We start from the raw sequence: 21,139 nt of genomic DNA, 5'->3' as shown, positions 1-21,139 counted from the left end.
TTCAACACACAGGGCAGTCCTCCACAATAAACTGTCCAGCCTAATACTGAGTGTAATAACTGGGAATACACAAAATAAGATGCCTGTGTGCTCAAGTAACTTATCAAAAAGACTCGAAAAGGATTTTGAAACATCAGTCAAGCTATGTATTTGGTGAGATGGCATTAATGTTTCTGACAGCTATTCTGCCATTTAGCTTTCACAATTAACATTTCTATAAAGAAGAAAATAAAGTCAAATCACTGTGGGAACAAATTCTCTAATCTTTTTTGAACTCCTACTCTACTTATGAGAGGAGCTCCACAATAATATCCCTATAGCAGAAATTGCCATTCTTTTTTAGATACAAGACCTCTTTCACTCAGGACAATGACAGATACCCAATTTTTTATTTCTTTATCTAGTCTCCCATTCAGCCATTCTACCCAATGAGATTTAAGTGGAAGTGTATGTGGAATTTCTGGAAGGCTCTAGAGAGATGACAGAATAGAAAGACAGGCATCTGATTCCTTAAGATTTCCTAGATCCATTAACACTAGGGATGGGCTCTTTAGCTCTGGACTTACTTCAAATGAGATAGCATTTAATTTATCTTCTTTAAGTCATGTCTATTTTATGCTTTAGTCCAGATTTAGTCCGGAACATCAACTTGCATTACCGGCTCATAAATAACAACAACAAAAAAGGTAACATTTACACTTAAAATTTGTGCCTGGCAATGCACTATCAATATTTTCAATAAAATTATAGTTAATGAAAATAATCACCTTACAAAACACACTAAAAAGGGGAAGAGAAAGGATTATTAATTGTCTTTGGCAGAGAAAAAATACAGGATGAAATCAATATTATGTAGCAGATCTTATAAACATACCGTATTCGTTATATCTAAGATTAACTACCCAATTAAGTAGGTATTCCTACTGACCTACTTTTGGGCTATATACTTTCTCATATATACAGCTGACCTTTGAACATGGGTTTGAATTGCATGTGTCCACTTATACACAGATTTTTTTTTATACAATACTGCAAATGTATTTTCTCTTCCTTATGATTTTCCTAACATTTCTCTTACTTTATCTTAAGACTAGAGTATATAATACATATAACATACAAAATATGGGTTATCGACAGTTTATGTTATTTGTAAGGCTTCTGGTCAACAGTGGGCTATCTGTAGTTAAATTTGGGGGGAGTGAAAAGTTATATGCAGTGGGATGCTGGCATCCCTAACCCTCCCTTGTTCAAGGGTCAACTGTATATCAAACACCTCCACTAGACAACAGGAAGATAAAGTTAAGGTAAATCAAAAGGAATCACTTGGAAATATTAATAGTAAAAACCCACTATTAGGCACTGTTCTAAAGGTCCTGAGAGAAAAACGTTTTATCAGTCATGCTTCATAGCAATCACAATTGCTTCCTATCATCTAATGGCTATAAATGACCTCTGATAAATTAATCTCTCTAAAATAGTGATAATACTTTGTATCTCAGATCTATTGTGATGATTAAATTAGAGGTACTCAAAGTGCTCAACTAAGTGCTGGAATATACTAAAAAAACCACAAATGGGATCTGTCACTTTAATTTTTGAAATAGCTTAAAACAAATTTTCTGTGATTTTCAATAATGCCTAGGCTTTTTAATTCTATTTTTGGCTATAAGTTTATTCCCTTAAAATTAAAAAAATATATATATTCAATAGGTTAAGTTTCAATATAAAATCCAAAAAAATCAGAAAGGCTTTGTTCTTTTCATCTTGAGTAAAATCCATAGAAAAATCAAAATTTTAAGACATTACTTACTTACCTGGATTCAAAGCAAAATTATCTATTAAACTCTTCCAAGCAATAAAAGCTATTTTTTTAATCATGGGTGCTCCACTGCGAAATCCTAGTTCTTCCAGCTGTAATAGAGAATTAATGAAACTCCCACTTCGATGCAAGGTCTAAAAATGAAAAATCATAACAAAGTTATTTACCTGCCTAAAACAACATACAGGTACTATTATTATTCATTTATCTAATTCATTCAGTGTTAGCTATGTAAAGTCTTAAAGTTTAAAATGTACTGGATTCTGCATACACATTCAAAACTCAAGATCACAAAATATAATGCTCCATGAATAAGTAATGCATAAATGCATAAAACAGAACATTTCTAAACATTAAAGAAAATTAGGAAGATAAATCCCAAATTTTACCAACATAATACCAAGTAAAAATGGTATCCATATTAAAAAAAAACTAGTACTTATGGAAAAATAAGAAATGTTGAACCTTGAAACTAAAGAAAACCCAGTTTTCAAATACACTGAAATAAACAGGAAAAAGTTAAGGGAAAAAGGGACAAATGACAAGTAATGTATCGCAAGGAAACAAACATTAAAACATGAAACGTCAGCAACTGTAGCTATAAAATCACAATAAACTGAAAAGCATATAAACATTAACAAAAAATAACTTGCTTAAAAAATCCAAGAATCCCTAAGAAAGCTACTAGCAACCGCAGAGATCAACACACAAAAATCAGCTGTTTCTACACAACGGCAACAATCTGAAAAAGAAATTAAGTAAGCAATTCCATTTACATTAGCACCTAAAAGAATTAAATACTTAGGAATAAATCTAACCAAGGAGATGAAAGGCTTGTACTAAAAGCTACAAAATACTGCTGAAAAACATTTTAAAGGACCTAAATAAATGGAAAACCATCCCACATTCAAGTACAGAAAATTTTAATACCATTAAAATGTCAATATTACACAGAGCAATCTACAGATTCAAAACAATCTCTATTAAAAGTACAGCAGCCTTCTTCACAAAAAAGAAAAGCCAATCTTCAAATTCATTATGGAATTGCAAAGAGCCCCAAACAGACAAATCAATTTTGAAAGAGTAAGTCTGGAGAACTCATACTTCTTGCCTTCCAAACTTACTTCAAAACTGAAGTAATTAAAACATATGGTAATGGCATAAAGATAAACATACAGACCAATGGAACAGAGATTCCCCAAAATAAAACCTTCACATACGCTGTCAATTGGTTTTTTGTTTTTTTTTTTTAATCTGGGGCTGGGGGAGAGGAGGGAGTCTCAAGCAGACTCTGCACTGAGTGTGAAATCCCACGTTAGGCTCCATCTCATGACCCTAAGATCATGACCTGAGACAAAATCAAGAGTCATACACTTAACCAACTGTGCTACCCACGTGTCCCGGCTGTCAACTGATTTTTCTTTCTTTTTTTGCTCTTAAAGATTTTATTTATTTATTCATGAGACAGAGAGAGAGAGAGAGGCAAAGGGAGAAGCAGGCTCTCTGCAGAGCAGGAAGCCCAACGCGGGACTCGATCCCAGCACCCCGGGATCACGACTTGAGCCGAAGGCAGAGGCTTAACCTACCAAGCCACCCAGGCGCCCCTTATTTTTCAACAAGGGTGCCAAGACCATTCATTATATAAAGACCATTCTTTTCAACAAATGGTGCTGCAAAATTGAATATCCACATGGAAAAGAATGAGAACTAGACCCTTGCCTTATACCACATACAAAAATAAACTCAAAATGGATCAAAGATAAAAACTTCTGCGAACTAGAACTATAAATATCCTCCAAGAATACAGAGGGAAAAAGATTCATGACATTGGATTTGACAACTTCATGGCTATGACACCAAAAGCACAGACAATGAAAGAAAAAAATTCTAATTTATACTGGACTTCATCAAAAACTTTTGTGCACCAAAGGATATTATCAAGTGAAAAGACAACATTACAGAATGGGAAAAAAAATATTTAAAAATCACATATCTGATACGGGATTAATAATCCAAAATAAAGAACTCCTACAACTGAACAATAAAAACAAACCACCCAATTAAAAAATGGGCAAAGGTGGGATGCCTGGGTGGCTCAGTCGGTTAAGTGTCTGCCTTCAGCCCAGGTCATGATCCCAGGGTCCTGGGATCAAGCCCCGCATTGGGCTCTCTGATCAGCAGAGCCTGCTTCTCTCTCTCTCCCCCTCTGCTGCTCCCCCTGCTTGTATGTGCATGCACGCGCTTCTCTGTCAAATAAATAAAATCTTAAAAAAAAAAAAAAATTTTTTTTTTAAATGGGCAAAGGGGGCGCCTGGGTGGCTCAGTTGTTAAGTGTCTGCCTTCGGCTCAGGTCATGATCCCTGGGTCCTGGGATCAGGCCCCGCACCAGGCTCCCTGCTTGTCTGAGGCCTGCTTCTTCCTCTCCCACTGCCCCTGCTTGTGTTCCTGCTCTCGCTATCTCCGTCTCTGTCAAATAAATAAATAAAATCTTAAAAAAAAAAAAATGAAATGAAAAAACATAAAAAATGGGCAAAGGCTTTCCTGCCCTGGGTTCTGGGCAGTCAGCTCTTAGGTCTCGGAGACCAAAATACTTAGGGCTTCTTTGAGCCCAGGTGGCTGGTCTGCAGTCACCACGCCACAAAACAACTTATTGAGTTACATCATAACTGCTATGGATATCACTTGGATCACCATGAGAAAAAGAGAAAGAAGAAAAGTCAAGAGGCTCATGAACGTTCAGAGGCAGCAGATGAAGGCTAAGCACTACCATAAACAGCACCATACTGAGAAAAAGCAAAAAATACTATTAAGATGCAAGAAAAGGGAAACACCAAACTAAAGAACGATGAAAAGATTCCACAGGAACAGTACCTGCCTATCTACAGGACACAGAGAGATAGTCCTGAGCTAAAATACTTTCAAATATAGTTAAAACCAAAAAGAAAGCAGGAAAATGGGGAGACTCTATGCTCAAGGTTCATGCCCAGGGAGAAACAAATATTAAGTTACTCGAATAGGACAGAGAAACAAGAGAGCATAAAAGAGGTTGTTTACTGTTACTAAAGTCCACTCCATTGAAAATAGCTTTATATGAAAACCACCTAAATATGATTCATTAGGCCAATGGTTTATGTTTCAAGAAGGCCCATATAATATGTCTTAGACTGAAAGTCAACTTTTACCTCTCAATATATGGTGTAAACAAAAACTCATCCCCACTATATACAACCTTGGTTATTACTACCAAAGGTACCGTCAATGACACAGATGTGAGCAAGCTGGGTCTTGTAACACAAAGAGGTAAGGTTATTTGGGAGAAATATGTCCAGGTTACTAACAATCCTGAAAATGATGGTTCATAAATGCAGTCTTACTGGCTTAACAGCAGTTTCATACAAGTAACTCCTTACAATCGTTACTGAAGATGGCACACCAATCAGGAAAACCACCACTACTGTGACTGTTTCTCAATTATTACCCAACAGCCTTATAAGTCTGCAATCATCAAGAGAACTATTTATCATATTGTCAAAAACATTAAAACGGCCCAGTTTTACAAAACAGAACAAAATTTCCTGGAATGGCCAACATACCAAAAACCAAAAAATAAGTTCTGCAAGGAAAAACTAGAAGCACCTGAGTGGCTCAGCCAGTTAAGCATCCAGCTCTTGATTTCAGCTCAGGTCATGATCTCAGGATCCTGTGTCAGGCTCCTCACTCAGTTGGCAGTCTGCTGGAGATTCTCTTTCCCTCTCCCTCTGCCCCTCCCCCTCAAGCACTCTCTAAAATAAACAAATAAATCCTTAAAAGAAAAGAAAAACTAGAAAGAACCCTAGTGTTATTACTGGTAGGAATGTAAAATAGTGCGCCCACTGTGGAAAACAATTTGGAGGTGTCTCTAAAAGTTAAGCACAGAACTACCATTACGACCCAGCAATTCCATTCTTACACATATATCCAAAAGAATGAAAAGCACAGAATCCAACATATATTTGTACATCAGTGTTTACAGCAACATTATTCACAATAGCTGAAATGTAAAAATAAGCCAAGTGTCTATCAACAAATGAATAAACAAAAATGAGTTATATAGAGTGAATATTATTCAGCCCTAAGAATGAAATTTAGTTAAGTGCTTGCTACAACATGATTAGAATTTGAAAAAATTATGTCTTTGCATAATAAGCCATACACAGAAGGACAAACAGTGCATGATTCCACTTATGTGGGATGCCTAGTATTAGCAAATCCAGAGACAGCAGACAGAACAGCAGTTACCAGGGGCTGGGGGTGGGGAAGCAGGAGGAGTTATATGTATAAAGTTGTTGGGAGATGATGATAAAATTTTGGGTACAGATAGTGACAATGTTTACACAACTCACATATGTATTTAATGGCACTGAACTGTACACTTACGATGATTATGATGTTTATTTACCACAATAAAGAAAAACACATCCCTTCCCCTCAAAAAAAAAAAAAAACCCCACAAACAAACAAAACACCTGGCTTAAAGACAGAACATATGGTCAATCCTCACGATCCGCCAAAGTTCTATAAAGTCCACTGCAAACACTGTTAGCAAGTACTGAGCCACTGCTCCTAGGAAAGATGCAGGATTAGGTTCCTACAAGAACCTTTTCTGTCAACCAATCGAACTCAACCTTGTTTTCTATTTATTTCTGTTTAAAGACACTGTATGTATTGTTGACTCACTAACACTGAACTCACAGCCAACACCACTGTTACTCATGCCTAAACAGAGCTTACGTAACACATGTAATTTCTCCCTAGGGCACATCACAGTCTTCCAGTGCTTAGGAACTACAGACAACATTTTGGCACTAAGCCTGGGGGCCATCTGAAACTAAATTCACCAAGAAGAAGCACAAAATGTGGGAAATGTGTCACTAAGTGGATTTATGGAAAGGACTTTTTTTTTTTTTTTAAAGATTTTATTTATTTGAGAGAGCATCAGAGAGTCATCCCGAAAAAGGACATCTGTCTTAAAAAGAACACTGAGGGGCACCTGGGTGGCTCAGTCGGTTAAACATCTGCCTTTGGTTCAGGTCATGATCCCAGCCAGGGTCCTGGGATCAAGCCCTACGTAGGGTTCCCTGCTCAGCAGGGGAGTCAGCTTCTCCCTCTCCCTCTGCCCCGGCTCATGTTACGCGCATGCGCCCTCCCCCTCTCTCTTGCTCACTCTCTCCCCCAAATAAATAAATATTAAAAAAAAAAAAAAAAAAAAGAACATTGAGAGTTCAAATAAAAAGGCAAAGCATTATCTTGCTCTACCTCAGCTGAGAACCTGCACACCAGGGGACTCAAATTATGCCACTCTGCAAGTTTGCAACTGACTGGAAAAGCAGCAGAAGTACTTATTGTGGGTTTGCAAACAAATTTTAGTGAACAGCTAAATTTACATATGTGGCATGCATGAATAATGTAAAGTTAAGAAATGAAAGGGTCTCGCAGGTATAAACTGTTAACTATTAACTATAAACTTACCTTCCCAAGAAGTCTGACAAACAAAGGCCACAATTTTAACACATAAGTCTCGTTCTTACTCATAAATAGCTTTTGGAGTTCTGAAAGTAATTTCTGTAAACAAAAGCAAAAATATTTACCAAAAACTCTTGAAAAAACAAAATACGCAGTATCAGATTGTCTTAGTTGAATTAACTTTTCCCAATATTTTATTAGAAAAACTTTCATGTATATAGCAAAGCTGAAAGTTTTACAGTGAAAGTCCAAATATAGTTAACATCTTACTATGCCTGTCTTATAAATCTGACCATTATTCCATCCATCAATTCAGCTTAATTTTTTTCTACCAATATACTTCTCCCTGAAAACTTCAGCATATATATCATTAGAGTTAAAATAGTAATGTTTTATTTTCCACTCTTAAAAATACATTAAGGCGCCTGGGTGGCTCAGTCGTTAAGCGTCTGCCTTCAGATCAGGTCATGATCCCGGGGTCCTGGGATCGAGCCCCACATCGGGCTCCTTACTCAGTGGGGAGTCTGCTTCTCTCTCCCTCTGCTACTGTCTGTCAAATAAATAAAATCTTCAAAAAAAAAATCTAAAAAATACATTAATAGCTTCATAGGTAACAGCTGAGAACATTTTAGGTCAAATTTATAAAGAATTTTATATATGCTCTTAGAAAATTAATAAACTTATCAAAATAAAAAAACTTGCAAAGACATTGGAGCTACTTTATTAGGCTCCAAACATTCCCATGAGGCCTCCTGAATTTTAAAAAATAAACAAAATCCCAGGTTTTAAAATTGGGAAGGCTCCCTCACGTCACCTAGATGACTGAAGTTATCTCTAAACTAGTTTCCCTTCTTCTACTCAACTCCTCTAGAGTCTATTCTCAACACCAGCACAGTGATCCCTTTAAAGCCCAAGTCAGTACATATAAACACTCCTAGACTCAAAACCTTCAAATACGGTTTTCAATATAAGCCAGAGGAAAAAAAAAATGCCTTGCAATACCGACAAGGTCCTATGTGATTTGGCTGTTTCTCTGACATCATCTCCTAATCCTCTCATCCTCATTCACTCTATCATACTGCACTTGCCCAATGTTCACTGAACACCAACACAAAACCATCAGAGCAGGGCCTTTTGCTCTCATGGTTCCTCCTGCCTAGAATGAGCTTACTCCCTATCATCCAAGTAGCTAACTCCTGTACCACTTTCAAATCACTGTTTAAATATCCTTTTTTCTTTCCCTGAACATACCCTTCCTCTCTAATGGCACTCTCCATCTAGTCTCTATGGTTCTCCATAATCTTCTTCACTGAATATACTATATTCTCTACTGCCTCTCCCACTAGACAATAAGCTCCACAAGTTCCTTTTGTTCACTGCTATGTTGTCTAAAACAATGTCCGGCATATACATGCTCAATAAATATTTGTTACAAGAACAATGGTAGAAAAGCCTAAAACCTGAGGCAAGTAATAACTTTAGGAAATTGTACACATTACACGCACTTATGTGCTTTAAATTTATACCTATTGGGATTATGTTAAAACCCAAATAGTACTGAAATCAGTTAATATTCTCCCTTTTCCAGAAATGCAATTCCTTTCAATCACTATTCACTGGGGATGAAATAAAACGCTTGTATCCTACAAACACCAAATAAAACAGCTCCTTCCCTTAAACTAGTAGTGTGCCTATACTAACTTAAGCAATTACTTATGTTTTGTTAAAAGTGGAACTTCCTAGATCATAATGCAGTTATTCCACTATGAGCCCTATGCTTGGGCCAGAAACTTTCAATGCAGTATCCAAAAAATCCTTACACAAAATAATACTTACAGTAGTCATAAGCTGCTCTGTGATAGATGCTATTTCTTGTTGTTTCTGAAGCAACAATGGCATTCCCATCTCTAGAGCAGTTGCTCCCCGCAAATGTACCTTTTGAGCTGAATGAACCACTAAAGGTATGACCAGTTTTGCCCACCTAATTGACTCTTCTCCCATTTGAACTGGGGCTTGTTCAATTAGCCTATAATAGAGAAATCAATGAAATTAGCTTGACCTCACCTTTTATGTCTAAACTACCAGGAAAATAAGCAGCACGCAGAAATATGCCTAGTACCATCCGTTTTAGAATATATACATATATGCATTCACGCAGACGTAATTTTTACTTACTGATTTGTACATTTTCATATTATTTTTATAAATTTTAAAAATAAGAACACACCATTTTATCTTCAGATTATTATTTAAAATATTGGTTTTTTTTTTTAAATACAGGTAAATTCAACTTTCTTTTAGAAGATAGCCAGAGAGGGGCACGTGGGTGGCTCAGTCAGTTAAGAGTCTGCCTTCGGCTCAGGTCATGATCCCAGGGTCCTGGGATCTAGCCCCGCATCACATAGGGCTCCCTGCTAGTGGGGAGCCTGCTTCTCCCTCTCCCTCTGCCCCTTCTCACCCCTGCTCCTGCTCTCTAATAAATAGATAAAATCTTAAGAAAAAAGAAGAAGATAGCCAGAGAACTATGACCTGGTGTGAGCATCATTCAGGACATCAGAACACTAAGTAGTTAAAGTAAATAGCTCAATACAGAAAACTTTAAAATAATGAAAAACTGGGTAAGATAAACGACACCAACAAAGTTTGTGTGCTGTTAGCATGTCCTTGAAAGAGCAGGGATGGATAGAAAGAAGGTAGAGCATTTTCCTATTCTCCCATCTGCTGCTAGTCACTGTTAATGCCTTCTTATATACCCCCTATAGCCTACTTGGGAGCCTATTATTTTTTAAACCCTTGGAAAAGCTTTAATGGAAATAATTTTTAAAATCAGAATGTCAGCAGCAGCAACATAACCAAGACTTTATTTTTACGTACGCTCTACACCCAACATGGGGCTTGGACTCTGGACCCCAAGATCAAGAGTAGAATGCTCTACCAAGTGAACCAGCCAGGCACCCCAACCAAGACTTCATTTTTAAGACTCAGTAAAAATAAACAAAGACAAAAAATAAATAAACCTAGTAACTTAAATATATCTACTTCCTTCTTTTTACTGTTACCTTTTTTCCTTGAGACTTTTAGTTTAGAAGACACTGTGTCCTTTTAATGTCTAACTCATATCCTAGTCCCCAAAGTCCACTCCTTGAAGTAAATTCTAAATTTACTGAAATTATTCTTCCAAAACAGCAAATTCATACCTTATGATGACATTTAATGCTTCATAATCAACAACAGCAGAATGTACCTCTCCTCTATTAAATATTATTTCTAATGAATCAATTATACTGGATACCTAAAAGACAGAACCAAATAAATACAAATAAGCCTAAGTTTTTAAAGTGGCATGTAGTTAAGAAAACATACAAAAACCATACTCACTACTCTGCCAATGACTTCAGCAGGAAACGTCTGCTTGGATATCACCCAAAGTGCCCTAGTACGTACATTTTTGTCTGGGCTTTTAACATTATCATTCAATTTTAAAAGCAGTTCTTGAATATCTGTCTCTGAAAAACAAGCAGCCTTAATTATGTGGAACAGTTTGCATCCTTTAAAATCTCAAATACAGAAACAAAAAAAAACATACTCTTCATTGTCAAAAAATTAAATGCATATCCAAAGAAAAGGATCAGTGAACCAATGCTAATATCAAATTTCTTCCCAAAACACAAAACTTAGGTCAGATAGGAAGGTATATTCAGAGAAAACAAACAGTATACTCAATTTGTGCAACTGAAAAATTTCACAGGCATCATTATAGTTTTAAACATATAAGACAATTTTTGGCAAGATGTTACAAATCCTAAACCTCTGCTCTAAAATGGAACTTCTATTTTACATTGGGAACATCTAAAAAAGGAAGGGCATAAACTTTACCATCAGAAAAGAAGATGGTAATAACTTTCAGGCATCCTTATTCCCTGTCCTGGATTTCCCACTCTCTAAAGATCACCTTCTAGGTTTCCATTAAAATGGTAAACTATAGAGCAGTAATTAAGATTATTTGAAAACTTAGCTACTTTTGGGTCCAAATTATCCCAGTACCACTTTGTAAAAGAACTTTTCAATTCAGCATGCTCCTTAGTGCGTATGCTTGTTTTATATAATAAATAACCATCTAAATTCCTATTACCTTCCAAAGCAGATATGCTTTATATAAAGGAGAAGGTTCAGTTTTTTGTTACAATCATTTTAAAACAGGTTTATATTCTTTTAGAGCAAATTTTGTGGTATCAAAGTTAAAGCTATGTCTAGAAAAAAAGAAATCTTCTAAAAGATGATTATCAAATCATTATTTCTTTCTCAAAAGCAAATCCTGAACTACAAGTTACAAAACTAACAGAGAAGTAACAGTACTTTTAACATATCAAACCATATTTATAAACTCTAAAAATATTTTTTCTGGGTCACAGTGGGTGTCAGACACTCCCAGGCCAAGCGCCAAAATATAAACTCTAAAAATACTACGTCATAATAAATTTAACTACCTGATAATCCTGAGGTAATTTTGGGATTATATAAGCAAAACCCCAAGGCCTGTAGAGCAGCACAACTGAGGTCTGAATTCTGACTGGAAATGTGAATCTACAAAAACAAAAAGCACATTTGTTATAAACAATTAAAACTGTAAATAAATTCTGAGAGAACAAAAATCAACCAGAAAATTAAAAAAAAATTATGTTTAATCCAATCAATCAACAAATGTTTGCGAGCAGATATAGAAATAAAAACAGGAAGCCATATGTATATAGCTTGGCAAAGAAAGGAAGAGCACTAGAAAGAGATAACATAAAAAAGAATGTTTCGGGGCGCCTGGGTGGCTCAGTCGGTTGGGCGACTGCCTTCGGCTCAGGTCATGATCCTGGAGTCCCTGGATCGAGTCCCGCATCGGGTTCCCTGCTTGGCAGGGAGTCTGCTTCGCCCTCTGACCCTCCCCCCTCTCATGTGGTTTCTTTCTCTCTCAAATAAATAAATAAAATCTTAAAAAAAAAAAGAATGTTTCTCTTAAAAGAACATCTCCACACAGCTGAAAGCAATAAAAGAGCCAACAAATGGAAAATGCTGATGACACCTCCACAAAAGGTAAGCAAAAAACTCCAAAACAAAAGCTGGCATCCTAGCTTTATAGTGGAACAGACAGACAGGGGTTGGAATGCAACATTTACGAATGTTGATCTGGAATTTAAAGCCCAACCCATATTACGTATGTAAAAGCTCTAAAATCCCAAACCTGTCAAAGGCGGTCTTGCTATATTCCCCAACCCTCCGTTTATTTGTAACTCTGTATTTTTCTTGGTACCATTTCCTATTTCAAAGTGATTTATCTTCAAATCCCCCCACTGCTCTGAATCATATATCCAAGGAATCCTCAGGTATTTGCTGCTCTTGAGCAGGAAAAATAAGTATATGAATAGACACTTCCCTAGGGCACCCCTTTTATATAATTAATCAAATGAAATACAAAAAACCAAACACTGGAGCATAAGACATATTAAAACAACCAATTCTGGGGTGCCTGGGTGGCTCAGTCATTAAGTGTCTGCCTTCGGCTCAGGTCATGATCCCAGGGTCCTGGGATGGAGCCCCGCATCGGGCTCCCTGCTCGACAGGAGGCCTACTTCTCCCTCTCCCTCTCCCCCTGCTTGTGTTCCCTCTCTCGCTGTGTCTCTCTCTGTCAAATAAATAAATAAAATCTTTAAAAAATAAAAAAAATAATAAAAAATAAAACAACCAATTCAGACAACCACAGAAAGACAGCATTAAATACCTAAGACTGAGAGCTACTACTGTATCTCCTGGAGAATAGCTAGCTATGATCAACTTTTTAAATTAAATATATATTGCCTGGGAGTGCCTGGGTGGCTCAGTCATTAAGCATCTGCCTTCGGCTCAGGTCTTGATCCCAGAGTCCTGGGATCAAGCCCCGTAGGGCATGGGGTTCCCTGCTGGGCGGGAAGCCTGCTTCTCCCTCTCCCCTTGCTTGTGTTCCCTCTCTCGCTGTATCCCTGTCAAATAAATAAGTAAAATCCTTTTTGAAAAAAACTGTTGCGCGCCTGGGTGGCTCAGTTGGTTAAGCGACTGCCTTCGGCTCAGGTCATGATCCTGGAGTCCTGGGATCAAGTCCCACATCGGGCTCCCTGCTCAGCAGGGAGTCTGCTTCTCCCTCTGACCCTCCCCTGTCTCATGCTCTAACTCATTCTCTCAAATAAATAAATAAAATCTTTAAAAAAAAAAAACAACTGTTCTTTGAAAAAAAAAAAAAAAATACACACACACACACACACACACACACTGCCTCAAAGTATTCCGTAACAGTGTTGTCCTCAAGAATGTTGTGGGTGGGTATGCACCCCAATGTTCATAGCAGCAATGTCTGCAATAGCCAAACTGTGGAAAGAGCCGAGATGCCCTTCAACAGATGAATGGATAAAGAAGATGTGGTCCATATATACAATGGAATATTACTCAGCCATCAGAAAAGATGAATACCCAACTTTTACATGAACATGGATGGGACTGGAGGAGATTATGCTAAGTGAAATAAGTCAAGCAGAGAAAGTCAATTATCATATGGTTTCACTTATTTGTGGAACATAAGGAATAACATGGAGGACATTAGGAGAAGGAAGGGAAAAATGGCGGGGGGGAATTGGAGGGAGAGATGAATCATGAGAGACTATGGACTCAGAAACAAACAGGGTTTTAGAGGGGAGAGGGGAGGGGGGATTGGTTGGCCCAGTGATGGGTATTAAGGAGGGCACGTACTGCATGGAGCACTGGATGTTATACGAAAACAATGGATCATGGATCACCACATCAAAAACCAATGATGTAATGTATGGTGACTAACATAACATAATAAAATTATAAATAAATAAATAATAAATAATAAATAATAAATAAATAAATAAATAAGAATGTTGTGGGTGGGGCACCTGGGTGGCTCAGTCCTTAAGTGACTGACTCTTGCTTTCAGCTCAGCTCTTGATGTCAGGGTCCTGGGATCTAAGTGCCAGTTCTCTCTCCCTCTCCTGTGAGCTCTCCTGAGCGCACTCGCACTCTCCCTCTCTTAAATAAATAAATAAATCTTTGGAGAAAAAAAAAATATTGTGGGTTCCAGGGCACCGTCTGACTCTTGATTTTGGCTCAGGTCATAATCTCAGGGTAGTGAGATCGACCCCCTTGTCAGGGAGTCTTCTTGAGATTCTATCCCTCTGTCCCCCCTCCTTCCCCCGCACTCTCTCAAATAATAAATAAAAAATAAATCTTAAAAAAAAAAATGTGGGTTCCTAGACTCAATACTAACAGAATTGTAAACAACTATATAGAAACAGGTTATATTTCACCTAACCTGGCTCTTGTTCTAAAGGAATTCAATTATCCTTGCAGTGCTTAATAATTCACCCAGAAAGCTTTTGTTGACTGTCAAGCTTCTGTTGACTTTCCTATCATTAACCACCCACATGCTTCCAAATAATTATTCATCAGGCATTTAAGTTACGAACTCTTAAATAGTGCAAGCAATTGAGTTCCTGATCCTACATGTTCTTGAATTCCAAATTTATGAAGATGCATGTTTTCATCACATCCTATATATTGCTGAGATGTGGAACATGATAATGAAGAAAAATAGGATATTATAATTAACATTGTTTAATAATACTATTAATAAGTCCTGAACTACTACACAAAAACTAAGTTCCGGCTTACACAAACAAAAAGCACTGCTGACTGTAACAGGAACACTCACAGGTAGACAGTGCCTTAAATGTCTCAACATTTAAATGGAAATCATGCTAAAATGTACACTAAATATGACTGAATACTTCTGTTTAAAAGCACAAAACATGGTCATAAAAATAAGCTCTGGAGATGTAGTTCAACCCCTTCATTCTAAAAACAAGGAATTCAGAAGTTAAGTGTTAAGGACAGTCACAAAGCCATTGTGTACTCAATTGAGGATAAGAACAGAAGTCCGCAGTCTGATGTTAAACTATAACACCTCCCTACAAATAAGCAAAAAAGATAACCATAATAACGGTTTTTTAACCAGACAAGAGTGGCAAAAACTGACGGTGAGTGAAGGTAAGAAACAAAAATGAATGTTGCCACAAAACAGACCAAAGACAAAATTTCACAATCATTTACTTACAAGTACATTCCTACAAAAAGACAAGAAACATAAAATAATCGCTGTTAACTGCTTTTAAATTAAAAGCACAGGTTTTGTGGGAGTACAGGACTCTTGTCTCAGGTTGGTGAGGTGGAGCCCCACACTGGATGTAGAGATTACTTAAAAAATAAAATCTTTAAAAAAATAAAAGCACAGGTTTTGCATTCACATGGCCATGGGCTACATTAGGCAAGTTAAACCAATTTCTTCTACAAAGTGGGGATTAAAGAGTACCCTCACAGGGACAAGGAGGATTAAGTAAGAGAATACATGTAAGGTAATTAACAAAGTACTCGGATAAGTATTAAACACTGAAACAGTACAATGATGATCCTGGCTCTTATTCCATTTCAAAGTTTTTATGAGTTAGCTGGTAAAACTTTTTTTTTTCCACAACAAAAAACTATTCAATAAACAGATACATACTTTTAAAACTCTGAATAGCTGAGGGAGTTTTTTCTCAATTTCCATAATGACTTCTTTTCCATCTTCTCCAGTCATTCGACTTAAAAGCAGAAAGAACACAAGCTTATGCAAATGGCACACAAAAGAACCTATAATTACTCCCTAAACTACTCCATATACTCGTTTGTATCCTCTTTCTAAAGTTCGTTAAACTTCTACCAAGTTGAACTGGCCCAGTGCTTAAAATACTTCATACTTGTAAATACAACACATCATGCAATATATACGGTCTGAAATTAACGCAAAAAGAACCCTTAAGAAAAACTTGCTCCACAGCGTACACGTTTGGACAATATCACCACGTAAAGAGGGAACACGAAAACCTAGCCCAAATTACAAATTTACTAAAAATTTACTAAATCTTTGTCGTTTTGTACCAATTGCTACCCTTTGCGAGCATTTCCAAATAAGTAGATAACTCAGCAAAATATGATTTTCAGAGAAAAAAATATTGTGAGGCATTTACAGTTACAAATGAAACCCGGGTTATTGCTCTAGAGATTCTGAGTTGCCACATTGTCCCGATACATGGGCGACTTACACTGAAAAGCATCCCGCCAGCATCCCCACTTCCAACCAAACTTTAAAAAAAAAAAAATCCTTCGCCAACCAGACACACGTGCAGGCTTCCTCATTCCAAACACACGCCTGGAGCTCTGCAGCAACACCCGGGAACGTCACTTAGCACGCACCACCTCCCCCCACCTTGCCCGCGACCGCGGCGTCCTCACAGCTGCCAGACTCCTAGGATACACACACTCGTTTTTGCGTGCCCCACCGCAACTATCTTCTTCCCAAGACCCTCCAGAGCGCTCACCCCCAACCCCAGCGGGCCTTACCTGGTCAGAGTCAGGTAAGCGTCGGTTTGCTCTCCATGGGGGGCGGAAGGGTCTTCCAAAGTCTCCAACAGCGGCGCCAGGGGGCTCTCACCCGGGGCCGTCATGTCGGCCACCCTGAGGCACGGACCGGAAGAGGAGAAAACCCAATGACCGATGGCAGCAGCCCCGTGGCGGCCCGGTCCGAGTCCGGGCCCCAGACCCGCGCGCCCGCCCCCGGCCTCACAGTCCCACCGCATCCACACGCCCGGCCCCTGGCCCCCAAATCCAAGACCCTAACCTCCTCCTGCGCCTTGCAACACGCCGCCGGGCCCACGCTGCGCTGCGGCCCAGGCCCGCTCCCGCCACCACTTTCCCGGGCAGCTTTCAACAGTGGGAGGAGACCCGCGGGGGGCGGGAGGAGCCCGGGGAGCGAGGCATCTCGCCGCGAGGGGGCGGAGGGGGCGCTAAGCTGAGGGTTGCCAGGGCCCAGCACAGTGGCCCCGATACTTAGCCCACGTACGAAGATCAGGACTGCGTCCTCTCCGCGGCTGCCCCGCGGCACCCCGACGGAGCCAGAACTCGACTTTCCCGGCTCGGGCTGTTTACTCTCGCGTGCGGCCCGCTCCCTCCTAGACCAAGATGGCGGCGGGGGCGGGCCCACGAGCGCGCGGGAGTAGGGCAGGCCTGGCGGGAGAGCCTCGAGCCAATCCAACAGGCAGAGGCGCGCCGAAGTCATCGATAGCCTCACTGCCCATTGGGCTGCTTCGCCTAGCCCATCAGGGGCGTATTATAGGTGGGGGTGTTTTGACCTAAATTTTACCGGCGAGGGACTTAAAATTCAAAATGTGAGTGAATCGCCAACGTTCATCAGACTAAATTTAGTGGGCCTTCAGACTCTTTTCAAAGAAACCCTGTGCTTCTTGAAGTATTTAGCAACAAATTATTTAGCAAGAGATGACCGCACTGTAATGTTTAAGACTAGGAGCTGCATCTCGGTTGGTGTAGATTCCACCCTAGCTCTGTGTGACTTCAGCAAATTAACCAACCTTTCTATGCCTCAATTTCCTCCTTGAGAAAATAGGGATGATAATGGTAACTACTCAATGTGAAAGGGAAGTGAGAAAAGGTAGGAGAAGCCTTTAGTTTTCACATTTTAAGTGTACATAACAATGGCCTGGGGGTATTCATTATTAAACTGCAGATATTTGGGCCCCGCCCTTAGACATTGTGATTCAGTAGATTTAGGTAGCTCCCAAAGATCTGCATTCTTTTATTTAGGCCCCAGGTGTTGAAGGGTGGGACTTGGCCAGGACTTCCTGACTGTGGAGAAAGGACCGTAAACCCTTGGCGAACAATTATTTTTTTTATTAAAGATTTTATTTATTAGAAAGAGAGAGACAGAGCACAGGCAGGTGGAGGGGCAGAGGGAAAGGGAGAAGCAGACTCCCCGCTGAGCAGGGAGTCTGACTTGGGGCTCCATCTGGGGACTCCAGGATCATGACCCGAGCCAAAGGCAGACGCTTAACCTACTGAGCCACCCAGGCATCCCTTGACGAACAATTAACATGCTGTGCCCCTTTTCCTCGGCCTCTGAGCCCTGTCTACATCACACAGGATTATATCAACTTGAATCCAGGCGTCTAAGGCTCAGCAGCAAATGGTTCTTCCACTTTGGCCTCACAGGTTTCTGATCCCCCACCCCTCAAGCTTCCACTTCCACAGTACAACTATCAGCTCCAGAGGTCAGGGCCACATTTTGCCCTTCTCTGCCCCTAGCCGTGTCTGTCAAACTAAGCACTCACTACAGAATATGTTTCTTAAGCAAAAAAATGAAGGAAGAAAAGGAAGGAGACCTACAGATCTTGTAAACCAAGCTATGGAAATTAAAGACTTAAAACGGTGAAGAGTTGGGTCTGGGTGCAATGTAGAGACACTGTGGAAGTGATGGTAAAGAAAGGTTTTCAGTGCAGCCTGATAATGAGTTCTATAAACATCAGAGGGCAAAGTGCTCATTTTGTGGGCTTTGGCAAGATAACACAGATATATAAGAAAGTAAAGAAGTTATGAGATGATAAATGATATATGGACTAGTTTGCAATATTAAGATTTCAATATAGTAGAGATGTTGTAAAGTGAGAGAAGATCTTGAAACCATATTTTTTTATGGTGGCTATGAGATGAGATTAGTGAGAACACTGAGTTTGCCTTAAGACAGTACCTCCACCTAATCCCTCTGTGCCTTCCTGTGCTTTATTCTTCCAATACTTACCACTATGTGAATATTGCATTATATATCTATTTTTTATTGTCTGTCTCTCCCCATGGGAATGTAAATTCCTTGAGAATATGGACCTTGTTTTAGTCATGTTTTTCCTTATATTTCATTTATAAAGAAGAGGTTGGGGTGGTCATGTCTCTTGTACCTCTTTCAAAGGCATAGTCCTATGATCTTCCTAAAATGTTTCGTAGTATTTTATCATTGTCACTCCCGGGACTGAAATCCTTCAGTGGTTCCCATCAATCATAGGGTGAATTTCTAAACTTTTGATATAACATGTAGGCCTATGATGATTGGGCGACTGCTAACCCTTCATCTCCAGCCTTATCCCCACTTCAGCCAAGTTTTGAATAGTCTGCCAGGATCTCTAACTCTTTGATCTTTGAACATCTGTGTTCCTTGCCTTTAGAACATTAATTCCCTTTTTCCAGTGTGATAAATAAGAGTAGATTAAAATCACACCTTTTCATTAAATCCTTCCTCTATCTACTCTTTCCCCAAGGAAAATTAAATGCTTCTACCTCCTCGCTTATATAGCTTTTTATTTGGAAACCTGTTAAAATACATATCTCATTAATTTATTGTTTAGTTATTTTTTTAAAGATTTTATTTTTAAGTAATCTTTACACCCAGTGTGGACCTCAAATTCACAACCCTGAGATCAAGAGTCGAACGCTTTACCAACTGAGCCAGCCAGATGCCCTATTATTGTTTACTTACATATGTCTGAATAACAGAGTTGAGGGTTAGTCGGAGGAGAATTAGTTCTAGCCTAATCTCAATCAGTGCCCCTCCCTCTTTTTTGGTATTTTCTTATCTAAGGAGATTACAGAGTCAAGTCAAATCCTCTTCCCCACCCAGACACCTCTCTCCACACCCTTCCAAAGAGATTGCTATCAGCAAGCTTCTCTTTTATAGAAATTCTGGAACTACTACCATAGATCTTCTCTTACTAGGCAATAAATTCATAGTACCTGGCACTCAATAACAGCATTTTGTTGTTTTTTGTAGGTACATTTTGAATTAATTTTTTTATGTATTAATTCATCTGTCTTTTCCTCTATTCATTCAACCGATATACAATTTGTCGTCTTTGCCTCTTCAAATCCTGTATCTCTTTTTCTCCGCAGAACATCATGAAAAGCCTTGCACCTTCAATCCAGTATAGCTTCTAACTTCCCCATTTCTGTCTTTAACCACACCATTGCTCAGCAAATATCAAGCCTATAATCTTAAGTCTCTCAATGATTCCTTTCTCCTACGTGCCCCCAGTAGTCCTAATGATTCCTTCTATCTAATAAGTGTTAGACCTGTCCACCTAATACCTACCTAGGATCCCAATTTATGGCCTGAACATAATCATTTCAAGATTATAAAATCGCTTTTTAACTGCTTTTTATTGAGTGCTGGATGTTGCATGTACATTATCTCATTTATTCCTCAGTGGTTCTAAGACAAAGAAGTACTTTTCCTGGATTTACAAATAACCAAGGTGTAGCTTAAAGAGTAAAATAGAGACCTTTAATCTAATCATATATAACTCCAAAGCTAACCTATATAAGCTACATTCATTCAGCAACATTTAATGAGCTCTACCCTGCATAAAGCACTGTGGTGGTATGGTTTTCATAATAGATTTATTCTTGAACATGGTAAGAAGAATTCAATATAAAGAGTCCTATGAAAGCTCACCATTTACAGGACTCCGGTAGTAATTCATTTAGTGAAGTATCCATCTGTAATCCAAATTACTGGAGTTAATGGAATAGCCCAGCTTTGGAACCAAATAGATGAGGATTCAAATACGGCTCTGCCACTGTGTGACTTGAGATCTTCCAGAAAAATGCTTAACTTCACCATGTCTTCAGCAATAAAATAGGAAGAGGAGCACCTGGGTGGCGCAGTTGGTTAAGAGTCCAAGTGTCCAGCTCTTGGTTTCAACTCAGGTCATGATCTCAAGGTCGTGAGTTCAAGAACCCCACGTGGAAGCCGGCATCGGTCTCTGTGCTGAGCTTGGAGTCCACTTGGGATTCTCTCTCCTCCTTCTGCCCCTCAGGTTTGTGCACACATGCACACACACTCTC

The 21,139-nt window shown here is 38.9% G+C and overlaps 2 protein-coding genes and 1 pseudogene across 5 annotated transcripts in view; 2 read left to right on the top strand and 1 right to left on the bottom strand.

Moving 5' to 3' along the window:
• The window catches only part of RIF1 (replication timing regulatory factor 1), a 65,408-nt gene extending 47,990 nt beyond the window's left edge, over nucleotides 1-17,418 (bottom strand). For all 3 annotated transcript variants that reach the window (XM_036121264.2, XM_078070778.1, XM_078070779.1), the window contains exons 1-9: nucleotides 17,298-17,418; nucleotides 16,799-16,912; nucleotides 15,921-15,999; nucleotides 11,809-11,905; nucleotides 10,700-10,827; nucleotides 10,519-10,613; nucleotides 9,158-9,347; nucleotides 7,328-7,420; nucleotides 1,815-1,953 (exon numbers count right to left, since the gene is read on the bottom strand). In XM_036121264.2, coding sequence (XP_035977157.2) covers nucleotides 1,815-1,953; nucleotides 7,328-7,420; nucleotides 9,158-9,347; nucleotides 10,519-10,613; nucleotides 10,700-10,827; nucleotides 11,809-11,905; nucleotides 15,921-15,999; nucleotides 16,799-16,902 — 925 coding nt within the window. In that variant the 5' untranslated portion in view covers nucleotides 16,903-16,912; nucleotides 17,298-17,418. The remainder of the gene's footprint in view (nucleotides 1-1,814; nucleotides 1,954-7,327; nucleotides 7,421-9,157; nucleotides 9,348-10,518; nucleotides 10,614-10,699; nucleotides 10,828-11,808; nucleotides 11,906-15,920; nucleotides 16,000-16,798; nucleotides 16,913-17,297) is intronic.
• Nucleotides 2,276-5,201, top strand: LOC118554008 (ribosome biogenesis protein NSA2 homolog pseudogene; annotated as a pseudogene).
• Nucleotides 16,662-21,139, top strand: part of NMI (N-myc and STAT interactor) — a 117,627-nt gene continuing 113,149 nt past the window's right edge. For both annotated transcript variants that reach the window (XM_078070782.1, XM_078070781.1), the window contains exon 1: nucleotides 16,662-16,812. The gene's annotated coding sequence lies outside the window, so the exon portion shown is untranslated. The remainder of the gene's footprint in view (nucleotides 16,813-21,139) is intronic.

The sequence above is a fragment of the Halichoerus grypus genome, chromosome 4, assembly GCF_964656455.1.
Source record: "Halichoerus grypus chromosome 4, mHalGry1.hap1.1, whole genome shotgun sequence".
NCBI lineage: Eukaryota > Metazoa > Chordata > Mammalia > Carnivora > Phocidae > Halichoerus > Halichoerus grypus.
This window is presented reverse-complemented; position numbering and strand designations above follow the sequence as displayed.